Source organism: Arabidopsis thaliana, assembly GCF_000001735.4.
Source record: "Arabidopsis thaliana chromosome 1 sequence".
In the NCBI taxonomy this organism is placed as follows: Eukaryota; Viridiplantae; Streptophyta; class Magnoliopsida; order Brassicales; family Brassicaceae; genus Arabidopsis; species Arabidopsis thaliana.
Window position 1 is genome coordinate 20,748,303 of NC_003070.9, and position 24,810 is coordinate 20,773,112.

The following is a 24,810-nucleotide window of genomic DNA, read 5'->3' on the forward strand; positions in this document are numbered from 1 at the left end:
TAATATTCGGTCTTCGCTATTAATATTATTGTATATGGTAAACTATAAAATAGAAAAAAATATGATATCTCTAATTTTGTAATTTTCTGTTTGAATAAAGTTATATATATTAAGTCTAAAAGTTTAAATTTACATAATCTCTAAATTTAGCTCTAAAATAATCATTTTAGAAAAAAATCATATAAACATTTTACCAATCACAGACTAAGTATTATTTTTTCTCAATATTGTTTTCACTAAAAAATGGTGAATACTAATTAATTTCTTTAACTTATAGTAATTTGAAAAAAAAAGTTTCCCATTTGGTGATATTGACAAGTGTTAAAATCAGCTACAATTATCTCTCCTTCAAGGTTAAAATTTGTATATAAAGGGTCTATTCTATAGTTCTATGCACCTGCAGAGATTTTGATCTTGAAGAACATTCTCTTCAGTTTTTTCTGTCCTCTCTAAAAAACCTAATCTCTAAACTCGTCATTGATGAGCTCTGACCCCAATCTCACCACTTTCCCCTCACTTTCTCGGCAAAAGTTCAGTGATTTGCTCTGTTTCCTGGGAGGTTTTCTCTGTTTTTTAACCAAGATTTCAAGATTTGGTTTTGACGGAGCATAAATGGAGAGAACAAGATCGAAACCGGTTCGGAATCTACCCGAGACAATCCATTCTTTGCTCGGTTTGAAATCTCATATGACTTCTGATTGGGTTAAATCTGTATGCAACATCGCCAAGAATACTTCTTCAACGTCAAAGAAAGAAGAAGACGACTTTGTTTCTGTCGATTTACAGAGCATTAGAGGTACACTTTTCCTTTGAGAATTCTCTTTTTTTTTTCTAAGATTTTTCTATTTCTTTGGATGTTTGTTCATAAATTTTCTTTTTTTCTTCTGCATAAAAAATTCTTGTCTTCTTGTGTACAATTAAAATCCTTTGGTGGAGATTACCTACTACATGCAAATCATACTGACCGTTAGATTATCTATTCTGGTACTGTATGAGTGACGTGTCAGTCATCTAACGGCTGGTTTGGTTATTCGTTTATATGTGTGGGTTCAATACTGTAGTCAGCTCTTTGAAAGTTTTTGCTACTCTATGTTGTCTTTTATGAAAAAATCACTCTGTTTCTGTTAAAAAAACACTTTATTCAGATAAGTTTAACTTAATTTTTTTGGTTTTGCACTTAAATTAGTTGCATTACAGAAAACATTTAATTCGAAAAGGTATCTGTAGTCAAGATTTCAGTAGGATTATAATATAGAATTAAATATGAGAATCTATGTCTGTTCAGATAATGTTGACTAAAAAGTTTCACAAATTATTTATTGCTATTTATTTATGCTCTGTGGCTTATTGGTCTTGCTCTGATTCTCTTGTTATTGGTTTGCAGATCAGCTCTCTGCACTAACTGTTCAAGTCAACGATCAGAACAAACTGAGAAGACAAATTCTTAATGAGTTCTTGGACCTTAAAGGTTAGTAATACATTAGAAAAAAAACTATGATTTCTAATGTAAATTTATATTCAAGAGTCTAATTTTATAGATTGGCAAATTTGGCAGGGAACATTCGTGTGTTTTGTCGAGTCAAACCCTTGGGAGCCACCGAAAAGTTGAGACCACCGGTTGCTTCGGATACAAGAAATGTGATCATCAAGTTATCAGAAACCAAGAGAAAAACCTACAACTTCGACAGAGTTTTCCAACCTGATTCATCCCAAGGTATGACTTTGATTTTCTCTGTTGATACACAGTTTCTCATATTGGTCATGCATACATGAAAGTGTTCTTGATTAGTATTCAAAATCTTGCAGATGATGTTTTCTTAGAGATCGAACCAGTAATCAAGTCAGTTATCGATGGCTACAACGCTTGCATTTTCGCATACGGGCAAACCGGTACTGGAAAAACTTATACAATGGTAAGAAGAATCAATCAAAACATCTCTTTGGTTTCATTGTTGTTTCTTTTAAGTCTATATATCAATACTGGATGTACAATTTTTGCAGGAGGGTCTTCCGAACTCTCCAGGTATCGTTCCTCGAGCGATCAAGGGATTGTTCAAACAAGTCGAGGAAAGTAATCATATGTTTACAATCCACTTTAGTATGCTTGAGATTTACATGGGAAATCTTAAAGACTTGCTTCTTTCTGAAGCAACTAAACCCATTTCTCCAATACCTCCAAGGTATAATGATATAATTCTAGCTCATAAGTCATAACATGTGCAGAGATCTTCATTGAAACGGTTGAACTATATAACTCAATGAGTTTTTGTTTCTCTGTTTCAGTCTTTCTATTCACACAGACCCAAATGGAGAGATAGATATTGAGAACTTGGTGAAACTTAAAGTGGATGACTTTAATGAAATCTTAAGGTTATACAAAGTAGGTTGTCGTAGCAGAGCAACTGCCTCCACTAACTCTAACTCTGTTTCCAGCAGATCACACTGGTAAAAGAAATCAAATATTTTGATCTCTTTTTCTATTACATAATGTTCTTTGATCTCTCATGTATGCATGAAAATCATGAAACAGTATGATCCGTGTATCGGTCACTAGTCTTGGAGCTCCTGAGAGACGGCGTGAAACAAACAAGATTTGGCTAGTGGATCTTGGAGGAAGCGAGCGCGTGTTGAAAACAAGAGCCACTGGTCGGCGTTTTGATGAAGGCAAAGCCATTAATCTCTCTTTATCTGCTCTTGGAGATGTCATCAACTCTCTTCAACGCAAGAACTCTCACATTCCTTACAGGTAAACATATCAATCTTTTTGTAACTCTTGATATAGATCTCAATCTCTGACACTTTCGAGTTCTTTTTATGTGCTTCAGGAACAGCAAGCTCACACAGGTTCTAAAAGACTCTCTCGGTAAGTAAGAATATCTTGGTGTTAATTGAAAAACGTTTCTCTTTATTAAAGTTTGGTTATTGATGTTTCAGGGCAAGACTCAAAAACGTTGATGCTTGTTCATATCAGCCCTAAAGAGGATGATCTATGTGAAACCATATGTTCTTTAAACTTTGCAACGAGGGCAAAGAATATTCATTTAGGGCAGGACGAATCAACGGTAATGGAATTACTAACTTGCATAGTACTCTCATCAACTTTCTTAAAAGTGTTACACTTTCTGATGGGTTAAAGATTCTTTTGACGTTTAGGAAGAACAAGCGAAAAAGGAGGCTGTGATGATGAATCTGCAGAAGATGATGGAAAAGATTGAACAAGAGCGTGAGATGTCGTTAAGAAAGATGAGAAATCTAAACGAGACGTTGGAGAAACTCACTGGTAAGCCTCATGTTATTGAAGAAGAAGAAAAGGATGTGGTTAGAGAAGTGATTCATGTGACTCCAAAGAAACCAAGAAACAAATCAAGACGTGCTTCAGATGTTTTTCCTAGCTTCATGAGACCAACAGCTAGCAGCAACAGAAGATTATCAGGAGCAGATTTTAGCGTAACCCCTAATTCTTCAAGCTTCAAGTCTAGAAGGAACTCAATGATATCTGTCCGAGCTGAATCTGCGTGTCTTCCGGTGAAGAAGAAGAAGAACAGATTTGATTCTGCATGTGACTCATCAGACAGGAGCGTTTCGAAATCGACTAGCATTATGCGTCAAAATACAGCAGATGATGCAACGGTGTATAGTCAGGACATATCTGAATGTGACATTAAGTTGGTAGTGTCTGAACACAAGCCAAAACCGCTGCAGATGGGGCCTGGTTCTGCGACAAAGTCCCGCTCCAACATCAGTAACTTCGAGAAAGATGTGATGCAGAAAATAGGTGGAACAGAGTTTTCAAGGATTAACAGTTGGCTTCGTTCGCAATCTGAAAACAGGAGTTACGTGCTTGACAAGACTCAACTTCCTGCGACTCATTTCCTAGAAAACCTAAACAGATCGTTGGAGAAGTCACCAACACAGAGTTTTACAACGGAGAAGATCACTGGAAATGAACTGGAAGGTATAGAAGAGACTAAAACAAATGAGACAGTGGTTAACCCTACACTGATGCTTAAAAAACTGTTTGAGCTGCAATGTCTCTGTTCTGCTGAAGAAGAGGATCAGATTTTGTCCAGATTCCCAATTCCTGGCTATGAGGATGATGATGAGTCTCGTTATCCTCCAATTTTAGAAAACGATGGATTTAGCCAGCACATAGACAATGAATGGTTTGGAGTCAATAATTACAGTGCGGATTGGGAGCGAGATTCACCAGCCACGATCCCGTTGTTAGAATGCGAACCGGATCTCAAACAGCTGTTACCGGAATTGGGTTTGGATCGATCACTTAAACCAAGAGGTTTGGCGGTCGCCGAGGGTGCAGCTCCACCATTGCTTAGAGCACAAGAAACCTTGGGAGAAAGAGGTAAACGTTTGTGTTCTGGCGTGAAATGTTTTTACAAACGCAAACGCTTTTCTAAGATTCTGTCTTTTTCTGTTGTTGTTGCAGGAAAAGGTCCAACGTTCATGCAGAAACTTCAGGCTTTATGCTTCCGTATTCTTCTGGGATTAGGGTTTATGGATGTGGGCTTTGGTAATGACTTCTTCAACGGGTTAACAAAGTAAAGACATTAACAGATCCAATTCGTCATCGTGATCCCCAAAAGATGCAAGTTTAGTTTTTTTCAATAGAAATTAAGTATGGATTCTTTTTGAATAAAACTTAGTTTTGTTTAGTGTTTAATGATTCAGTTTTGGAGTAGAATCCAATTATAGTTTTGTTTAAACCTGTCATGTCTTTTTTTTTTTGTTATAAACAAAATGTTAACATGACATTTTAGAGAAAATTGGTCTCCGTTACATATGTTTTATAATTATTAAAAAGTTGATTTGAATGCAAAATACGTATCATCATCCTTTCAGAGAAGATACTGTACTCAATTTGGGGCTTATATAGTCCACTGTAATTTTTATGTAATTAGCTTAATATAGGCCCAAGAAGAGTAATTAGTTTTCCGTAGTTGTTCCCCCACATAAAGATAGGGCAACAAAACCTATCGAAGACTAAAATGCAAAGAGACAGATGGAGCAGTAAAACCTAAAAACATCAATTTGGTGAGATAAGGAGAGAGCGAAGTTGACTGTGTAGTAACCGGTGTGGACTTTTGTTAGCTATTCACTACCATATTGTTCGTCTTCTTCTCTATAAACCTTAATTTCCTTAATTCCTCAATTTGCGGTTGTTACGTATGGATTACTCTTTTATTCTTGTTTTCAGGTTTTTTGCTCTGATAATTAAGAGAAGAAAGCGCTTTTTGAAGCTGTCAGCTCTTTTTGTCCTCTGTTCACATATGCATTTGAATTTGGATTCTTCTGTTAATTTAACGTTAAGGGGTTCTGAAGAGAGAGATGTATCATTTTCAAATTTGTTAAGTTTTCATAGAAATCTCTTAGATTTTCATTTTCAGATGCCAGAAGCATCAAGGGTTTAAATGTGGTAGTCGTGTCTGTTTGTTTTTTTGGTTGATGCATTAGAATAATCTCTCTGTTTATCCACTTGTCGTTTCTTTATCTTTAGGTGACATCAACTCTCTGATGGAGAGAACACTAACCTGAAATTCCATAATCTGTTGAAACTGGCTTTGTATATCTGGTCACAGCCCCTCCAGAAGTGAATCTTCTTTATTATTGGATAAATAAGGTTAGAGACAGTTTATGGAATATCTGATGTAACTTAGAATGTCATCTTCCTACTTAATTCTTGATTGCTTTGTTGGCATGTCTACTATATATGTCTTCAGGGTTTAAGATTTATGAATACATGAATGGCCGGTTCTGACAGGTTCTCTGCATCATTCCATCGTCAGGTCTTGAGCATTTTCATGAGATTATTGGTCAAGAAGTGCTCTGTGCTCTTTTGCTTTTGTTCTGGTTTGTTTCACTTCAATCCTCAATATCTTCATAACTTTATATCTCAATTATATGCAGCTACTTGGGATCTCTGTAGATAATTCTATGCAATTTAATTGTTAAAAATGTTTGTTTGTGACTTTGTGTTACTTCCCTTACCAACAAATCCACGTTGTAATGAAAGCAAAACTTGGTATATGATTATGGTTTAATGATAGTATATGAAAGAAGGGGTTTACAAATTACACTTAAAATTTAGGAAAGGGTTAATTAGTTAATTTAATATTGCACCCCACTTTGTAGAGTAGTAGTTAATTGAATATTGATTTAGGAGTAGTGTGCAGGTAATGGCAAGCCCTTGACGATGCCACAGAGGTTTGTGTTGAGGGGGATGTTGTACTCGTCCCTTAGCGATTTCTCCGGTGATAGAACACTGACATACAATTGCTCGCCTAGGTATTTCCTCTCCAAGTTCTCAGACCTGATGTTCCACATACCGGCGTTGTCGAATGTCAAAAGGATAGCTGACCAAGACTTGGGGTAGACTTGCACGGTGTGTCTGCTAACCGCATCGAGCAAGTTGTAGTTCTCTCTCTTTTCAGGTGTCCACCTCCCTGGCTCAGAACTGGCAAAGTCCATGGAACATTAACACAAAAGTTAGAAGATAGAATGCTAAAGGAAAGAAAGAAAGAGACAGGACCAAGGAGCTTACGCGACAGCGAAGAAGGAGTAGCCATCCAAATGAAATGACTGCATGGTCTTCTCGTGGTTCTCGAAAATGATCTCTACAAAGGTACGGAAAGTGATGTTGAGAACATTAGGTTGTACAGTCAATGCTGTGATTTTGGCTGCAGGCTCGTCCTTGATCACATTGTACTTGAAAACCTTCTCTGACATTTGGAAGTACTCAGCAAGCTTCAAAGGAGTCTCGGTGTCAACGTGTGATACACCATTGAAACCAAACCGGACTTTACCGTCAACCACACTTTTAGAGTTGACAAGCTTGATGCTACGGGTAATGTTGATCTTTCCGTAATGGTATGAGCCTTGGGGGTTAGGCCTTGCAGCGTTAGAGGTAAGGTTCCACCTGAAAGACCTGAACTGGTTCAAAGACCAAGCCCATCCAACAGGAGCCTTGGGTAGCTCAGTTGAAGCCTGAACGTTGCTTCCCTCATACCGGATCACACCCACGGTGCTCAACTCCTTCTTGAGGAACCTAGTCGATGCAACCATGTAGTAATCCTTAGCTGCTTGGTTAGCAGTCACAAGAACTGAAAAGCACTGGCCAACATGGACATCGAGAGAGTCATAGTCGTTCTGAATAACATGGGATCCTTCCATCTCCACGAGCTTCATCTTGTGGTTCTGAATCCTGAAGTTAAGTGTAGACTTGAACCCAACATTGCAGAGCCTGTACTTGTAAGTCTTTCCAGGCTTCATTGTGAACAAAGGCTCGTTCTTTCCTCCAACCTTTCCAGACTTTCCATTGATCAAAACACCGTTAGGCAATCCAAGGGTGCGTCCACTGTCAAGGAAGTTCTTGAGAGCAGTGTGGCCAGCTGTGTACCAGTCACCGAGAAGGACAGTGTAGTCATCTTCAGGATCAGCATAAGGAACGGGAATTAGGAGACGGCTGTTGACACGGAGACCACCAAAACCACCAGCAAAGCGGTGGAGAGAAGTGGTTGGGTAATAGAAGTAGGAACCAATCTGGTCCTTAGGTTGGAAATGGTAAGTAAAGTTCTGTCCAGCTGGGATGGGGCATGAAGTTCCAGCCACACCATCTTGCCAGCAGTTCTTCCTATGCTGAATCCCACTCCTGCATCCACAATCCCTTATTAATACTACTCATATATCACATAAGAATGTTAACTTGGGTTTAAAAAAAGTCCTAGCTAGATTGGCCTGGTCGGACCCTAGAAAGTCGGTCCGCGGAAAACCCTTTGCCTTGAATCCCGTCAAAGCTGGACCGGATGGGAAAAGTCCGATAAAAGATTAACCGCGGACCAACTATGGCTTGAGCACAAATAATTGACTGGCTCAAGCTTAAGAATGAGGATCACAGACCGGACTACCCCATGACAACAAGCTTTTTAACAGATGATCATAATATAAATAAAGAATGTTGATTAGTACCAGGTCAAGAGGAAAGGTTCGTCTAGGTGGTTGAAGACATTGATGACGACGTTGTTGTTAGAGGTTGAGTTAAGGTTAGGACCAGGGAATTGACCGTTGATGAGAATCACCTTTTGAGGAACACCGAGAGGTGAGGCAGTTCCGTAAGTCACGTTCCATGTATGGAAGAAGTAAGGATCACCGGCGTTCACGATCGCCACCGTAGAGACGAGGCAGACCAACACCGTCAATAACCTCCCCTCCATTTTTTTTTTAATCTCTTTTTCTAGAGGAAAAAGAGAATTGTTTTTGTTTCTGTGTTACGTATAATTAACCCTTTCCTACAAAAAAAAAAGGAAAGCAAAACTAGTTTTTGCTCTTAATGAATCCTTTGTGATTTGAAGTATTTATTTAGGGTAAAACATAACTTCTTCTATAAGGTAACGTCACCAATTTTTACGCTTCATCTCTAATTCATTTTCTATATAAGAAAAATGGTGACAACAAATAGATTTCTACCTGTATCTCTTTATGGTTTTAAGATTCCAGAACTTTGAATGAATACAACTCACATCGTATTCTAATATTGGAAATGTCACTAAAGATGTTAATATGTGGTTTCTACGTCAAAAGAATGTTTCCCGAAAATAAATGTCATGACAAAACTATGACCAAATAAAAAGTATCTCTAAACTCGATAAATGAATTTCTCACGTCATAAGAATTAGCTTTGACATGCTAACCCAATATAGAAATAGTTGTGATAATTATATTTTGCGATGGAGTATTCTAATTCTGAGATTATTCTTTGTCTCGATAGCTTGGTTTATTTGTAGTAATTTTTAGTCTAAAATTTCCGTACTTTCTCATGTCAAATTTAATAAGTCACTCAATTGTATAACTATTTTCGAGTGCATATAATTGAAAATTGCATCATCTTTAAACGCTTAAACTTTATTGCATACGCAATGGTATCACTTTAAACGTTTTTATCTGTTATTTCTTTTTATTATTCTACATATCTCATGTTTTCATGTTTGCAAAAGAAGTTGTTATAATGGACGAGTCAGAAATATTTATAGAAAAACTGAAACGTCATTAATCTTCCAAGCCCATCATTTTATTTTTATTCTATCATTTGACTATCGTGCTACTATAAGTCATTTGATGTACAAGTCAATTATTTGATATGAGATCAAATCATAACCAAATTGGTTTATATAAGAAAAAATAAAGTTTAGTCGTTCGAGTTAGTATCATGAATCATGTATAATATATGACTAGACTCAACAACTATTCTCCAAAATTAGCAAAATTCTCAAAAAAAACTTAGAAATTTTTTTTTTAGAAAAAAAGTTTCACCAAAAATAGCGAGAGGTCAAATTGAATATTCCTAATATGGACGACAGGAAGAGCGTGATGAAAGGGACCTAAAGAAACGAGAAAAATCAGGAAACTGTTTATTCGATTAAGCTATAAAATGTCATTTAACATTTGAAGAAAAAAATCGAAATTCAAACAAAAAAAAACACATAATAAAACAAAAAGAAAAAAAAAACATTTTTTCCAACACTTGAAAAGAAAAATCATAAACTTTACTAATAATAAAGTTTACTATTAATGAAGGGAGGGGTTAAACTTTTGGCCGTGTGCCTTTGCGTGGCCACGGCGACCGTCATGATGGTCCAAGCGGAGGACCCTTACTTCCACCACGTGTGGAACGTGACGTACGGAACCGCATCTCCTCTCGGCGTTCCACAACAAGTCATCCTCATCAACGGTCAATTCCCTGGTCCTAACATCAACTCGACTTCTAACAACAACGTCATCGTTAATGTCTTCAACAACCTCGACGAGCCTTTCCTCATCACCTGGTACGCATATCTGATATATTCCACGACCATTCTTAAAATTTTATACGAGCAACCATATATGGTTGGATATGAAATTATGTCCAACGGTACCAATATTTTCTAATTGGGGTTTTATTTGGAAAATTTATAAATAGGGCCGGAATCCAGCACAGGAAGAACTGCTGGCAAGATGGAACAGCTGGAACAATGTGTCCGATCCCTCCGGGTCAGAACTTTACATACCATTTCCAGCCAAAGGATCAAATCGGTAGCTACTTCTACTACCCGACCACAGCCATGCATCGTGCCGCTGGTGGCTTTGGTGGCCTTCGTGTGAACAGCCGTCTATTGATCCCGGTTCCTTACGCTGACCCTGAAGATGACTACACTATCCTTATCAACGACTGGTACACCAAAAGCCATACTCAGCTCAAGAAGTTCCTCGACAGTGGTCGTACTATTGGTCGTCCTGATGGCATTCTCATCAACGGTAAATCCGGGAAAACTGATGGCTCTGACAAACCTCTTTTCACTTTGAAGCCAGGGAAAACATACAGAGTTCGTATCTGTAACGTGGGTCTCAAGGCATCTCTTAACTTCAGGATTCAGAACCACAAAATGAAGCTTGTCGAGATGGAAGGCTCACATGTTCTACAAAACGACTATGACTCGCTTGATGTCCATGTCGGTCAGTGTTTTGGTGTAATCGTCACGGCAGACCAAGAACCTAAAGATTACTACATGATTGCTTCCACAAGGTTCTTGAAGAAACCTCTGACAACCACAGGATTGCTCCGCTACGAGGGAGGCAAAGGTCCTGCGTCTTCTCAGCTACCTGCGGCCCCCGTTGGTTGGGCTTGGTCTTTGAATCAGTACCGATCTTTCAGGTGGAACTTGACAGCCAGCGCCGCTAGACCTAACCCACAAGGCTCGTACCACTACGGAAAAATTAATATCACTCGCACCATCAAGCTCGTGAACACTCAGGGAAAGGTCGATGGCAAGCTTAGGTACGCGTTGAGCGGGGTCTCCCACACCGACCCTGAGACACCTCTCAAGCTTGCTGAGTACTTCGGCGTTGCTGATAAGGTTTTCAAGTACGACACCATCTCGGACAACCCAAATCCTGATCAGATCAAGAACATCAAGATCGAACCCAATGTTCTTAACATCACTCACCGCACCTTCATTGAAGTCGTGTTCGAGAACCACGAGAGGAGTGTCCAGTCTTGGCATTTGGACGGCTATTCCTTCTTCGCTGTAGCGTAAGTAACACACTTTACATCATTTTGCTTGTACAAAAAGTAACCAATCTCTAAACCCTAATTTTAATTATCTTTCATCGTACAAAAGGGTTGAGCCAGGGACATGGACACCAGAGAAGAGGAAGAACTACAACCTTCTAGATGCAGTGAGCCGACACACAGTCCAGGTCTACCCCAAGTGTTGGGCTGCAATCTTGCTCACATTCGACAACTGTGGAATGTGGAACATTAGGTCGGAGAACGCAGAAAGACGCTACTTGGGACAGCAACTGTACGCAAGCGTCTTGTCACCAGAAAAATCTCTCCGGGACGAATACAACATGCCGGAGACAAGCCTTCAATGTGGTCTTGTCAAGGGCAAGCCTAAGGTTAACCCTTATGCCGGAGCTTAATTTGCTTTCTTTGAAATTATTTATCACAAAAAAAAAAAAAGAGTTTGGTTTTTCTTTTGTTGAGACCAATTTGGAACCGAACGGATTATGTTTTTTTGGGTCTTTTAATTATTTCATTCAAGTTATTAATTTGACTTAAAACGATATTGTTATTCATATGTACATGAACTGAAATGTATGTATGTTTATTCCTTGAGTTTTTCTTCTTCTTCTTCTAAACGATGAATCAGCTAATCCTTGTTAGTTGAATTCATTTTTCTACGTTCCTCTACTTTATTTTAATAAATCTTATGTAATTTAGTCTTATATTTCAATTTTTCAACTTTTGAAATAAGCAGAAAATGATATTTGTTTTGCCACCTAATGAAGTGTACTTTTTTCTTTAACTTTACCGCATTCGTTTTCTTTCTTGTCGTACCAAGTAATTTATAATTTCCAATTCATTACAAAAATTGTCATGATACCAATTATATACTCTATGTTTCTTTTGGACAAAACGAAAACTCATTTCATAATTAATTAGATGATTACAATATCTGAGATATTACTGTAAATACCCAATGTACAAGGCGAATACCTAGATGCATAAAACATATAAAGCGTAAAAATATTAGATACAAGAACTTATCAAAGTTTGATATTTCTTGAAAACCAAAATTGCATGAGATATAACGAGAGAAAAAAAAAAACTTCAGTCCAACTCTTTTAAACAATTTAAAAGTATTGAAACATAATCGAAAACGTAGGTTCTTATCGGAGTGAGACATATAAAGACAATTATTGCAACCAAAATATTACTGTTCAAATGGATTGAAATTAAATAAGATTTGAACAAAATTTAGTGATATTTTTTTAGTTCACGATATTAACCATAATTGATAAGAGCATATAGTCAATAGTTTGTGATTGTATCACAATCCAAATTCAAACTCATGTATTGCATGTTATTGAAACCAAAATAGTTTAGTAACTGGGGAAAAAAATGGTGTGTGAAAAGATAAATTTTGTACTAAATGAATAATTGATGGGCCGGAAAAAATAGGGCTGCGATTAGGCTTAAAGTATGATCACAAAATATAGCCAATAACAGCTGAAACCGTATGATATCATATTCACACTATAGTACACTACAATGTTCAATCATATATACATGAATTGCAGAAGATTAATCGTTTACGAAATAAATGGATATAAACCCAATAGCGTGATCTGCTTTAAAAAGAAATGATCAAATAATTTGACGGGAAACTATATGCAAATAGCCAAATAGGTTAGGGACAATATTGATATGTGAGAGTTGAGACTTATGAGTAGAGCTGACAAGGATCTTGACGTGCACGTGCCTGTCGTGTGCTACACAGATTTATGTGAAACGGTAAAAAAAAAAAAAAAAAAAGCTTTCTTCGTTTCCTTTTTCACGGCTCGCTAGCCAACATTTACCTTTTTAATTGAATGATAAATTTGTAAACTCATTGATGTTCAAAGTTTTTGCCTTACAAATATTCTTTAGTATAGTATAGTTGATTTTATTAATGAAATGGTTAGGAATGTTTTGTTGAGAAATAAAGGAAATGTAAACTACAAGTGTCTTTCTCAATGCATAAAATCTAAACTACAAGTATCTTTCTCAAAACATAAAACCTAATCTTTTTTTTTTGTTTTAAGTTGAAAAATTAGGAACAGAAAGAATGTTCGTACGAGTGATAATAATTATAGAAATGGCAGAGGAGGAGGAGGGTAGGAAGGAAAAGTCACATTCCAATATGTCCTATCCAACGTGGCAGTGAAATAAACACGAAATATGTTATTTATAACACACACAACAAAAAAAATCGTTTTGAAAAAAGAAAAAAAAAACGAAAGTGAGAAAGGCAAAAGTGTGTCAGCCTTTCGTCCAATCTTTTGGGTTAAACTTCCTGCCTCTCCCTTCCTTCATTTATTTCATTGCGTGCTTCTTTTGATTCTTCCTTTCTTTCTTTTATTCTTTTTTTTTCTTACATTTTACCTTTTAATGATTGTTTGATAAATCAATTTGATGTTTACTCATAAAAAAATCAGTGTTCGTATAATATTGATGCTAAATTATAGCAGTAAATTTGAATTCTTTGTTTTTCTTACTTAAAAGTTGAAACATATGTATTTTTACTTTATCTACTAGTAGTAGTAGTAGTCATATTCATCGAAAACACGTATTAAATTTCATAAAACTTTATTTTGGTGACTACAATTTTGTTTAACAGCTGAAAATCTTAAAAATTACTAAACTAGATTTGGAGCAAAATCCCAAAAAGAAAAATTTATAAAGCATCTATGGACTATGGTACATGTTATTTTTGTTAGAGTTAAAGTTCTATATATGGTACTTGTTACGTTAAAGGTTAAACAACAACTATATTGATTCACGTGGATGATTGATGCTAATGTTAAGTCAAATTATAAATATCATAATCGAAAGGACTTGTCAAAGTAAAGTGCTTAATTTTTAGTGCAAACGAATACGTATGGGATCGCTATGTGTTATCCAGGCTAAAAGGCACATCCATCTCCTTTGTCCTTATTGACGACTACTCTTCTACCGGCTCCTAATTATAATTCATTTAATGTAGACTCTCTTTTCTTTTTATTACTTATATATGTGTAGTCTTTTTATTAAGTTGATTTGATTTGAATCCAACTTCAGACGATTTCTCATCTCTTTTAAAATAATCTCTCTGCCAATTCAATCCACACAAACAAATTAAGAATGGATCTTGTGTTATAAATCGAGTTTTAAAATGATACTATTTTGCCGGTTGTAAACGACAAAAAAAGAAAATTATAAATCCTTTATAGCAAGGGCACTGCAAATTTCACTAAATATCTAGCTTTCGATCGCACTAGCGTTAAACAAAAATTGTTTTGGTATTTGGATTCGAATTTGAGTATAGCTATAAACAAAATTTATCAATGGATAATTCAGGAACACTTTTACTACTTATTGAACAACTCACCAAACGGTTACATTAACCAAAAACAAAGATCCACCAAACGGTTTAAGTCTTGAAATTTGAAAGCATCTTTCTCGTTGATGGAAGTATGTATGAAAGATTTTATATTAAAAAGGTATGTAAATGCATTTATCATGCGATAAGATGCTTCGTATTTATAGTCCAAGAAGAGACGAGAAACTGAGCAATAAAGGCTCCAATCCAATTATAGATGCTCTCTAATTGTAGGCACTCCCATACATACATACATATAGTGATAGAGAGAATCCTTTCACTTGAAGGGTCAAGGAGAGATCTTTTTGCAGCATTACCATTTTGGTAAATTCAATAAGTGAAAAAGTGTAATAATTAGCAATTTGGGGCTTAGCTTTTCGATTTTGCAAGCAAAGCTACTTCTCTTTTCTTTTTGTACATCCCGAGATTTTGATCAGATTCCTTCATCTATTATACTACTTGTCTATTTTTTTTACTTAGTAAGCAAAATCTCATTCTTTAAGTTTCTCTTTAATCTCGTAAATTGGCATCCTCGGCATCAGAATCTCAACGAGAATTCCCATTTTACGCATCTAATATTGGAACCTATAAGCATAATTCCTGCAAATGCCATAATCAATTAGCAAAGTGGGCCATCTCCACGATCCACCGCACAAATATATTTATATATAATATCCTGTCGACGAAGACGTGTGAATGCAGAAATATAGATTATACGACTGATGTAGAACTGTTTTAATGTATATTTTTGTAGTGAATTTTTATTTAATTAGTATCATTTGCACGTCGATGGGTAAATGAAAGATTCCTTGGCTGCTAAGATATCAATTCACGAGGATTTACCGACTTTAAACCAAAATAGCATTAGTTTTTAGAGTGTAACGTTACAACATAAATACATAATAATGATAAATTATTAAACTACATAATTAAGCCTTAATTTGTTAGAATATAATGTAATGATTCACTTTTCTAAAATCATTTCAAATATTTAGAAAAATTAGATAGATTATGAAAAAAAAAGAATTTGACAGTAAAAGTTATTAAGCTACGTGGGATTATAGTAAACTTTTCTTTTAAAAATAATTAACCCTAAACCAGCTTGAGGATTCTCATGGACCCTTCAATTGCTTGGTCGGTCCAACTTCATCTCTATCCATAAAACTATGTTATATATATATGTGTGTACACATGCTATAGCTAGTGTGGATTATCTATAATATTATAATAATACAAGCAATATACCTTCAGGTAAAGGAAAATAATATTTATTATTGCCATTGAAAAAGACTCATTTGATCGAGAGAGAAAAAGAATCATTTGAACCAAAAGCATCTTTTTCTATCTTTTCAAATGCTTACTTCCTTCAAATCCTCTAGCTCCTCCTCCGAAGATGCCACCGCTACCACCACCGAGAATCCTCCTCCTTTGTGCATCGCCTCCTCCTCGGCCGCAACCTCCGCCTCACATCACCTCCGTCGTCTTCTTTTCACCGCTGCGAATTTCGTCTCCCAGTCAAACTTCACCGCCGCTCAAAACTTACTCTCAATCCTCTCCCTTAACTCTTCTCCTCACGGCGACTCCACCGAGCGACTTGTACACCTCTTCACTAAAGCCTTGTCCGTACGAATCAACCGTCAGCAACAAGATCAGACGGCTGAAACGGTTGCCACGTGGACGACGAACGAAATGACGATGAGTAACTCCACGGTGTTCACGAGCAGTGTATGCAAAGAACAGTTCTTGTTTCGAACCAAGAACAACAATTCTGACTTCGAGTCTTGTTACTATCTTTGGCTAAACCAACTAACGCCGTTTATTCGGTTCGGTCATTTAACGGCGAACCAAGCTATCCTCGACGCGACGGAGACAAACGATAACGGAGCTCTACATATACTTGATTTAGATATATCACAAGGACTTCAATGGCCTCCATTGATGCAAGCCCTAGCAGAGAGGTCATCAAACCCTAGCAGTCCACCTCCATCTCTCCGCATAACCGGATGCGGTCGAGATGTAACCGGATTAAACCGAACTGGAGACCGGTTAACCCGGTTCGCTGACTCTTTAGGTCTCCAATTCCAGTTTCACACGCTAGTGATCGTAGAAGAAGATCTCGCCGGACTTTTGCTACAGATCCGATTGTTAGCTCTCTCAGCCGTACAAGGAGAGACCATTGCCGTCAATTGTGTTCACTTCCTCCACAAAATATTTAACGACGATGGAGATATGATCGGTCACTTCTTGTCAGCGATCAAGAGCTTAAACTCTAGAATCGTTACAATGGCAGAGAGAGAAGCTAATCATGGAGATCACTCGTTCTTGAATAGATTCTCTGAGGCAGTGGATCATTACATGGCGATCTTTGATTCGTTGGAAGCGACGTTGCCGCCAAATAGCCGAGAGAGACTAACCCTAGAGCAACGGTGGTTCGGTAAGGAGATTTTGGATGTTGTGGCGGCGGAAGAGACGGAGAGAAAGCAAAGACATCGGAGGTTTGAGATTTGGGAAGAGATGATGAAGAGGTTTGGTTTCGTTAACGTTCCTATTGGAAGCTTTGCTTTGTCTCAAGCTAAGCTTCTTCTTAGACTTCATTATCCTTCAGAAGGTTATAATCTTCAGTTCCTTAACAATTCTTTGTTTCTTGGCTGGCAAAATCGTCCCCTCTTCTCCGTTTCGTCGTGGAAATGATCCAAAGAGAAGGACAAAAAAACCTATATATCTAGGTATATAGTAGACAAAAAAAAAGATCGATAATTTTTGGTGTTAGGGCAAAAAATGATTAAGCAGATGATGGAAGAGGACGATGGCTCCGGCGAAGATTGTCGACGCCGGCGGATTCTTGGGATGTGTGTCTTTTTGTTTCTTGGGAAGCTCAAACAAAGAGACAACCTAATCTTTTGTGTTTTTAACCTACTAATATTTACTAATATCTATATTTTTTTTGTCAAACTCAATCTTAGGTGTATCGTTTTGACATATATAATCCCATTCTGTCTCTTTTATTATTTTATTTGATTCAAGTAGTCGATCCACTACTATATCAGATACATTTTCAGATTTGATATTCTATATATGCATCCACTGATCTGATTCAAATGTATTTTAAGATACACGATATGATAAGTTTTGATGTTAGGTGAGTTTTATTAACTAAATTGATTGAAATCGTCCGATTTAAATTAGTCACGTCATAGTTATAAATTTAAAGAGACCATAAAATTTGTGGAAATGGCCTTATTTTGGACCCAAGCGGCTTAATAATATAATTTGCACGAGAGAGTTGTTAATCTGTCTCTTCGATCTTTTGAGAGATTCCACTTTCTCATGCTCTTTTATTTTTCTATATATTTTAGTAATTTATATATATGTAATCTTGGTGATAATATATATGTGACCGTCCTCTTTGTCTCACAAGCCTATACTTTAGTTTTCTTTTATAAAGTTTTCGATTAAAATGGAACATTGTAGCTTTTACAAGCCATTTAGTCAAAATCCAGATGATAAAAAAATATTGTGAAGTTCCCTCGTCAAATATGAAAAAATGAAAGTCAATTCGAGATGAATGTGGAAAAAATGATATCTTTGTTTTGTTTTGCTGTGCAAGAGGGATATTATGTGTTAAGATTCGACAAATGAAACAAAATAAGTCAACACTACTATATGAAAAGTAAAGAAATTTATCTATTCACTCATGTCTAATTGAGGTTTTACTCATTATTCCGTATCCGTCCCCAAAAAACTCTAAACCAAATATGTATATCAGCTGTTTGGTTTTGAGTTGACATTAATCGTTAGATATGTTATGGGCTATAGTATCATGAAGATCGTCCGGAAACAACTCCCTAACCAAGAGGCAAGAGTCACAAATGTTGGAAGAAATCTTATAGTAATAATGTTGGGGTTGGGTACATTACGTTTGCCACAATCACATTCCAAAAAGACTGAGCCGTACGTATCTAAGAGTAGATGATTTATAAGACGTTATTCATTTATTGTCAAATTATATCAATGATGATTTTCATTGATATGGTAAAATAGGAGTTTGTATTTAGCTATACACTAACTAGTCTAAGGTTTAGAGGATGATCTCTGCGATCATTGGACAAATTCTTGTTTCTCTCCAGACTTTCATCTGTGGATGTTTATATTTTATATTATTTGCATATTCTTATGTTAACCCAATACTCATCAGTCATCAGCATCATATTTAATAAATAATAATGGTTAAATTTTCTTACAAAGATTTTAGGAAATTAGTTCTTAAGTTTTTAGATTTAGCTGTTTCTTAGTAAGAAAAAAAATCATATAAGTAAACATAATATATATTTTACAAAACTAAAAGAAAATTATCTTAGACTTTTTCTCTGTATATACGTACATAATTCCTATAAAAGCGTCTGACCAAATTAAATTAAAAACATTAGTATCATATATATATAAAGTTGATTTACCATCTAAGATGACCCAATTTGGATGCCAAATGAGAAATAAAACATTTGTTAATTTAATTGATAATTAGGGTTAGTGTCGACAGATAAAATCTTAGAGAGGAATAATCAAACAACCACCACTGGTTTCCTCTTGTTTCCCGAAAATTCTTTTTCATTGTCGAGTTAAAAAATGATGGGTTTTCGTTAGTTCCAAGAAAGGTACTGATCGATTACCTTATTTATAATCAAAGTGATTAATAATTATATCGAGAGTTAGTAAATTAATGGGGTAAAAAAGGGATTTGTCTTTGGGGAAGAAACAGGTAATGAAAACCCTAAAAGGTGCCGATTTGTCGGATGAAACAAAAGCATCAAAGTTGTCAAAAATAAAACAAAAGGGTGTGCTTATTTAGACTTATGTTATAGGAGTATATTTTAACAAATGAAAAAGGTTGATCTATTTGATCTTGATACTATATAGTTATGTTAGTAATTTTTTATTAATGAAACACAAACACACAAGTCGTGGTTCATAGGTATCTCTCTCGTCTCTCGTGTCTCGCTGCCTCCCGTATCTACCCTTTTTTCATACCCTTCTGTTCACTCTTTGCCCTAACACATTTATTGATTTATTAACACATACGATTAAAACATTGCACACATATCTATACACCTACACATATACACGCGTCTAGTTATGTCTGAATTCAAAAAGCAATGATCAGATTTAGATCCGATCCTTCTCATGATCAACCATATATATGCACCACGATACATCTGTATATATAACATATGGTAAATGAATTGTGAACTTGCATGTATCATCTATATATTTATTCGTTTTTTTTCTTCTCATTTTACTAATTCTTGTTCCAATGTATCTCCTAATCTTCATTATGAATTATAAAATACTTCGTTGAGAAAATTATATCAGTTTTTTTTTTTTGTCAACATATTTAGTATCCATAAAGTCAACTATATGCTGATATAGGAGAAGACATTAGTGATAATATTATATTAGGGGGTCGATAATACCATTCAAAATAACACTCGAATATCAAACATCAAATAATTACTTATGACAAGACGGTGAAATATGTAACAAAGATGGGAAGAAGATGACGTACGTTGTCATAAGCTGAAAGACAATTTTGCGTGTAGATAGAAACCTAAACTTCACCCAACAAATTAAGTTTGTATCTGAATAAAAAAATTTATATATAAGAAGTTTTTTATTTTAGAAAAGCATCCATGGCCTTATGGATAATATACTTTCTGAAAAAATAAAATTTAGAAGAAAAGAAAAGAAAATGGATTTAGGGTTTTAGGTGAAATATAAATACTTCATATGCTTACTGACAGAAGCAATCCCTCATGCTCTCTTCGACACACCCACTCTCTATTTACTTCCATCCATCAATCTCAATCTATTTTTTCTTGACTTTTTTTACTTTTGCTCTTTTTATACTATCCAAAGTTTGTGATCATATAAATAATTTTCTTTGCTAAATATTCTGGTTATATAGTTGTTTACATCAAATTACACTGAATCTCTCTGCTACAACCTTTTCGATTACTTAACATACAATACAAAGAAGGTGACTATACAAACTATAAGAATTTTTTATTTACTTTTCGTAGAATATTCAAGAGATGTGACTGGACCAAGTATATATTGAAGGACACTAGAAAATTGCTAGAAAAAAATATAGATGACTATAATTATATTGTAACGAACTAACAGAAAATAATGTTTTAATAGGAACTCCATAAGATATGTAAAGGAGAAGACAAGACTCTGGTTTTCGGGTGTTTGGTTTGTGAACCGACACGTGATGTTAATTCAGGTAACATTTGTCGTTAATGTGTAAGTATGTGAATAAATAAAAATAAATGGGTATCTTGTTATTCATAATTAACTAACTAATCAATGTGACCACTTAACCAATCACAATTCAAATTAATCTTCAGCAGTTGGCTTGGTTTTGCTCCAGATTTTAAGTGTATGTTGCCATCTGCTCAGGCTAATATATATAGGCACTTTAATCGTTCATATCCTTTACTAATTGTTTTGGTTAAAACTTAATAACTATTATGAATCACATGGTTTTGGTGCTTTATGCTTGTTACTAATGCAAGTAAAGATAATAATACATTTCTTGGAATTAGTTTAACTTTTACAAGTTTACAATCAAATTTTTTAAAAGGTTTAAATAAAATTACACATCCTACTGAATCATGTTTCTGAACGATTTTATACAATACATGAACTAGTGAGACAATGAGTTCTTCAGTGGCGTTGTGGCGTGTGGAATTCCCAACCATCAGAGCATCCAAGCTCACATCCATCGAAGCACAACGTGAGCCACGGCCTCTGTCCACAAATCATAGCTGTAACCGTCTCTTTTCGACCCGCGAATCGTGTTTGTCCCATTCCGAGCCAATGCAGACCCGCAAAAGACGGCTTGCTTAACCATCTCAGTGCTCCAGTAGTTAAGCTCACACAGTTATGGACATTGAGCTTCCTCAATTGTTTGCTTCCTCCCTCTGCTTGTCTTTCCCATGTAGCCAGGGACTCTATCGAAGAATCTGTTACGTGAAAGCAACTCCTGATACTCAGCTCTGTTAAAGCCTTGCAACAGTGTGTGATTGTGTGGATGGCTCTGTCTGAGATTCCTGGCATATGACCGAGATCAAGTGTTGACAATGTTTTGCTGATTGTTCCTTCATTGTTCAACAGATAGGATATTCCTCTGTCACTGACTCTCCTACAGCCGCGGAGAGACAGTTGCGTGATGGGAACATCTGACTTACCAAGTGCAAGCATGCCACTATCGGTTACATCAGCTCCAGCGAGATTCAGAGAAGTTAACTTTCTGAGGGCTGAAACAGAGTTGAGGCAAGAATCTGATATACTTTTGCAGCTGCCCAAGTCGAGCACCTCAAGATTGCCACACAACCCCAGTTTCTTCACAGCTTCACTTGTTATGAGAGGGCACGTCGAGAGTCTGACCTCTTGAAGAGAACAGGAAGACCCTGTGACATCATGAAATGCCAAATCAGACAACAGGAAGGCACCTCGAACTTCAAACTTTTTCAAGTTCCGACATGAGTGAAGGAGCGACGCAAAACCAGCGTCGCTGACTTTTGGGAACCCACCGAGTCTCACAGACTCTAAACCCTTGCAAGCCTCGGAGAGAAGAAATATACCCATATCGTTTATTCTCTTGAATGATATCTTGCGGTTGTAACAAGTTCGAACCAGAGAGAGGCTTGTGAGTTGCTGACAAAAACCGAGAGCCTGAAGCCCAGTGTAAGTCAAGTCATTGTCGGGAAATGGCTCTTTTTCAGGACGATCTTCAAGGTCCAGTTTGACAAGTTGAGGAAGAGAACCTGTGATAGCTATGATAAGCCTGTCAGATATCAAGTCCAGGACAAGAGACAGGCTTTGCAAAGTAAAAGAAGGTGAAGGAGATAGCAAGGCACTATTATAATCAGGCTGAGATAAATAAGTTCCAGTCACTTTGAATCTGTTCATGAGAAGAATTGCCTCAGACTCAAGAAGTGGCTGTAACCTTAGAGCTTTGAGAGTTTCTGGCAAGGAGAATCTAACAGACTGGAAAGCGGTGGCATCTACTAGGATACCTCGGATATTAAGTTGCAGAGACTGCAAGCATCACAAGAATATAAAACCCAATTCAATTTCACACTTTCTCGCTTCGTCGGACCAATGCCTCAGCAAGCTTTAACAAATTACCTCCAGATAAGGACACCCGTTAAGCATCTGCGTCAAGTTAGACTGAAAAACATCGGGAGAATCCAGGTCTGCCATTTCCAGAGTAAGAACCCTGTCATTGAACCCAAACAGAAACACTCATTACTCAATTATCACAACTTCAACTATATAGCTCGAAACTACATGCATCACACTGAAAAAATCTGATCAAGAAAGAATATAATTGACAAAAGCCAAAGCAATCCCAAATAAGTAAAGGCTTGGGAAAGACAGAGTATTCAATTCAATTAGTGACAAATTCAGAAAAACAATGTGACTTTTCATCAATTTCAGAAACAAACATCGACGAAAAGCATGATAATTCATTGAAAAGTTCATGGGAAGAAGGAATTGTACCGGAGATTTGGGCAGAGGGTGCCAATGTAAGTGAGGACGGTGGAGGATAAAAGTGAACACCTGAGCAAGTGAAGTTCTCGGAGATGTGGCCCGAGAACTCCACGCACAGAAGCAGCGTTAAGGCGGAGACAATTCAGAGTTAAGCTGCTGAGTCCGATACAACCACGCAGCACGTGATTCAGAGTTTCATCGTCCGGAGAGAAAACCTAACAGAGAAACGAAAATTCGATCAATTTCATCTCTATTCAGAAAAATAAAATCTCCAAATTGACGAGAATCGGAAACTTACAGAGAGATCGAGGGAGGTAAGAGAAGGAAGAACGCCGGAAACAACGGCGGAGCGGAGAGTGGTGGAAACGCATGCGACGGAACAGAGATTCTCCAGATCTAAACGCTTCAGTATTTCTTCTGCTAACACAGATCTCGTCACTTCCTCCATGATGAACGAATTCTCTCTCTCCCTCTCCAATTCCAATTCCCAGAATTTCCAATTCAATCTTCTTCCCCTCTTGAGCCGTTGACGAAAGTTATTGTTTGGACGCAGGATTACTCATAATTCTTGCCGACTTCTTCGGGTCATTATAAACCATCGGTTTAAATAAAACCAAACAACCTGGTAGAAACCGGTTCAATATTTAATTTCGGTTCTGAGATGAAGATGGTTTGGATATTTTAATTTTATTTTGCAGATTATGTAACAATTCGGCTTTTATAACAATTTGGGCTTAACCCATGTTTTGCAAATTTGGTCCGTCTTCCATTAGCGGTGACTTCACTATAGATTATTCTAGGGTTTCCAGATCATCGTAACCCTAGAGTAGCCTCCTATAAATACACACAGATAGATACTTGTTCATCTGCAGAGTTTAGATTTTGACTGCAGAAGGATAAGAACACGTCATCTCTGTGCTTCTTTGTCTACACTTTTGGAAAAGGTGATGATATCATTGCTTTTCCCCAAATGTAGACAAAGCAATACCGTGATGACGTTATATGGAGATTTTGTTGATGTTACGAACGTGTGTATATGTTGATCAATGATTGATTGGATTTTCTTTTTGTTGTCTTGATTATTTTTTATGGTTGTTGTTTGATTTCACTGACTGCTTGTTTTGTTTTTCTTTTATGTTTTTATTGACTCTCGGAGGGATTGGCTTTCAGTTTAATTTAATCGTCACTTCGAAACCAAAACTCATTTTTTTTCTCTTCCGGATCTTGCTCTAAACTTGAGCTTCTAAAGTCACTGATGTGTGTGATGTTGTATCCATAGTTGTTTCCTCTATCTTTAATGGTGAATTTTATTGGCCCAACGACTTTTGATACCGCTAATTTCAAAGATAATCAAATCTAATAAATTATTGTTTTGACGCACGAACATAACCATCGTATCTATAGCTAATTTCTCGAGGTTAAAAGTTGAAACATAGTGACAACACAATTCGAAACTCGATGGAAATTGGACGTGACTAATTTTCAAAGGACAAATAGACGAAATGTTCTTGTCTCCGTTTCTTAACACCATTGGTGATCTTGAGTTTATTATTTGGAAACACTTGTGATTTATTCAAACACTAGTATTTTCAGAAGAGATTAATAAATTGTTTATCACAATACTAAGTTGAATATGTAAAATGTAAATATAGTTTTATCTCAAATTTTGGACTGTAAGATTTTGTAACATTATAAATCTCTTTCCTGACTAAAACTGGTATTGAAAGGAGATCTAGTGAAACATTTTGCAGAGGTGTCAAACAGACCGGTCCACAATGAGCATTAGTTTTTATTTAATTTTATT

The 24,810-nt window shown here is 36.4% G+C and overlaps 5 protein-coding genes and 1 non-coding gene across 6 annotated transcripts; 4 read left to right on the plus strand and 2 right to left on the minus strand.

Annotated features, from left to right (window-relative positions):
* The first annotated feature begins 336 nt into the window (after window positions 1–336).
* On the plus strand, window positions 337–4,777 carry AT1G55550 (P-loop containing nucleoside triphosphate hydrolases superfamily protein). The gene is made up of 11 exons (NM_104431.3): window positions 337–796; window positions 1,385–1,468; window positions 1,556–1,714; window positions 1,807–1,913; window positions 2,002–2,180; window positions 2,284–2,445; window positions 2,531–2,746; window positions 2,826–2,863; window positions 2,935–3,062; window positions 3,154–4,360; window positions 4,445–4,777. Exons 1-11 carry the CDS (start codon window positions 613–615, stop codon window positions 4,558–4,560), a joined length of 2,580 nt encoding a protein of 859 aa, NP_564696.2. The 5' UTR covers window positions 337–612; the 3' UTR covers window positions 4,561–4,777.
* A 1,137-nt stretch (window positions 4,778–5,914) lies between these two features.
* Window positions 5,915–8,354, minus strand: sks14 (SKU5 similar 14). Its single transcript, NM_104432.5, has 3 exons — window positions 7,981–8,354; window positions 6,557–7,663; window positions 5,915–6,469 (listed from the first exon to the last, which is right to left on the minus strand). The coding sequence occupies exons 1-3, from the start codon at window positions 8,223–8,225 to the stop codon at window positions 6,172–6,174; spliced, it is 1,650 nt and encodes a 549-aa protein (NP_564697.1). The 5' UTR covers window positions 8,226–8,354; the 3' UTR covers window positions 5,915–6,171.
* Window positions 8,355–9,464: 1,110 nt separating this feature from the next.
* Window positions 9,465–11,966, plus strand: sks12 (SKU5 similar 12). The gene is made up of 3 exons (NM_104433.5): window positions 9,465–9,833; window positions 9,968–11,077; window positions 11,166–11,966. The coding sequence occupies exons 1-3, from the start codon at window positions 9,580–9,582 to the stop codon at window positions 11,467–11,469; spliced, it is 1,668 nt and encodes a 555-aa protein (NP_175953.1). The 5' UTR covers window positions 9,465–9,579; the 3' UTR covers window positions 11,470–11,966.
* A 3,575-nt stretch (window positions 11,967–15,541) lies between these two features.
* Window positions 15,542–17,521, plus strand: LAS (GRAS family transcription factor). The gene has a single exon (NM_104434.4). It carries the CDS (start codon window positions 15,804–15,806, stop codon window positions 17,139–17,141), a length of 1,338 nt encoding a protein of 445 aa, NP_175954.1. The 5' UTR covers window positions 15,542–15,803; the 3' UTR covers window positions 17,142–17,521.
* Window positions 17,522–20,997: 3,476 nt separating this feature from the next.
* On the minus strand, window positions 20,998–23,578 carry AT1G55590 (RNI-like superfamily protein). The gene is made up of 4 exons (NM_104435.3): window positions 23,305–23,578; window positions 23,016–23,221; window positions 22,641–22,731; window positions 20,998–22,550 (listed from the first exon to the last, which is right to left on the minus strand). The coding sequence occupies exons 1-4, from the start codon at window positions 23,452–23,454 to the stop codon at window positions 21,174–21,176; spliced, it is 1,824 nt and encodes a 607-aa protein (NP_175955.1). The 5' UTR covers window positions 23,455–23,578; the 3' UTR covers window positions 20,998–21,173.
* A 337-nt stretch (window positions 23,579–23,915) lies between these two features.
* On the plus strand, window positions 23,916–24,000 carry MIR158b. The gene has a single exon (NR_139869.1). It is a non-coding gene; the product is annotated as a microRNA ath-MIR158b precursor (primary transcript).
* Window positions 24,001–24,810: the final 810 nt, after the last annotated feature.

Bases quoted from the DNA above. Each gene is read 5' to 3' on its own strand.
- AT1G55550 (NM_104431.3), top strand. From the start codon at position 613: ATGGAGAGAACAAGATCGAAACCGGTTCGGAATCTACCCGAGACAATC. The intron at 2,747-2,825 runs GTAAACATATCA...TATGTGCTTCAG, and splicing joins AACTCTCACATTCCTTACAG to GAACAGCAAGCTCACACAGG. The intron at 2,864-2,934 runs GTAAGTAAGAAT...TTGATGTTTCAG, and splicing joins GGTTCTAAAAGACTCTCTCG to GGCAAGACTCAAAAACGTTG.
- sks14 (NM_104432.5), bottom strand. From the start codon at position 8,225: ATGGAGGGGAGGTTATTGACGGTGTTGGTCTGCCTCGTCTCTACGGTG. The intron at 7,664-7,980 runs GTACTAATCAAC...TTGTGGATGCAG, and splicing joins GAACCTTTCCTCTTGACCTG to GAGTGGGATTCAGCATAGGA. The intron at 6,470-6,556 runs GTAAGCTCCTTG...GGACTTTGCCAG, and splicing joins TACTCCTTCTTCGCTGTCGC to TTCTGAGCCAGGGAGGTGGA.
- sks12 (NM_104433.5), top strand. From the start codon at position 9,580: ATGAAGGGAGGGGTTAAACTTTTGGCCGTGTGCCTTTGCGTGGCCACG. The intron at 9,834-9,967 runs GTACGCATATCT...ATTTATAAATAG, and splicing joins GAGCCTTTCCTCATCACCTG to GGCCGGAATCCAGCACAGGA. The intron at 11,078-11,165 runs GTAAGTAACACA...ATCGTACAAAAG, and splicing joins TATTCCTTCTTCGCTGTAGC to GGTTGAGCCAGGGACATGGA.
- LAS (NM_104434.4), top strand. From the start codon at position 15,804: ATGCTTACTTCCTTCAAATCCTCTAGCTCCTCCTCCGAAGATGCCACC.
- AT1G55590 (NM_104435.3), bottom strand. From the start codon at position 23,454: ATGGAGGAAGTGACGAGATCTGTGTTAGCAGAAGAAATACTGAAGCGT. The intron at 23,222-23,304 runs GTAAGTTTCCGA...TTTCTCTGTTAG, and splicing joins TTACCTCCCTCGATCTCTCT to GTTTTCTCTCCGGACGATGA. The intron at 22,551-22,640 runs GTAATTTGTTAA...TGATGCTTGCAG, and splicing joins ACGGGTGTCCTTATCTGGAG to TCTCTGCAACTTAATATCCG.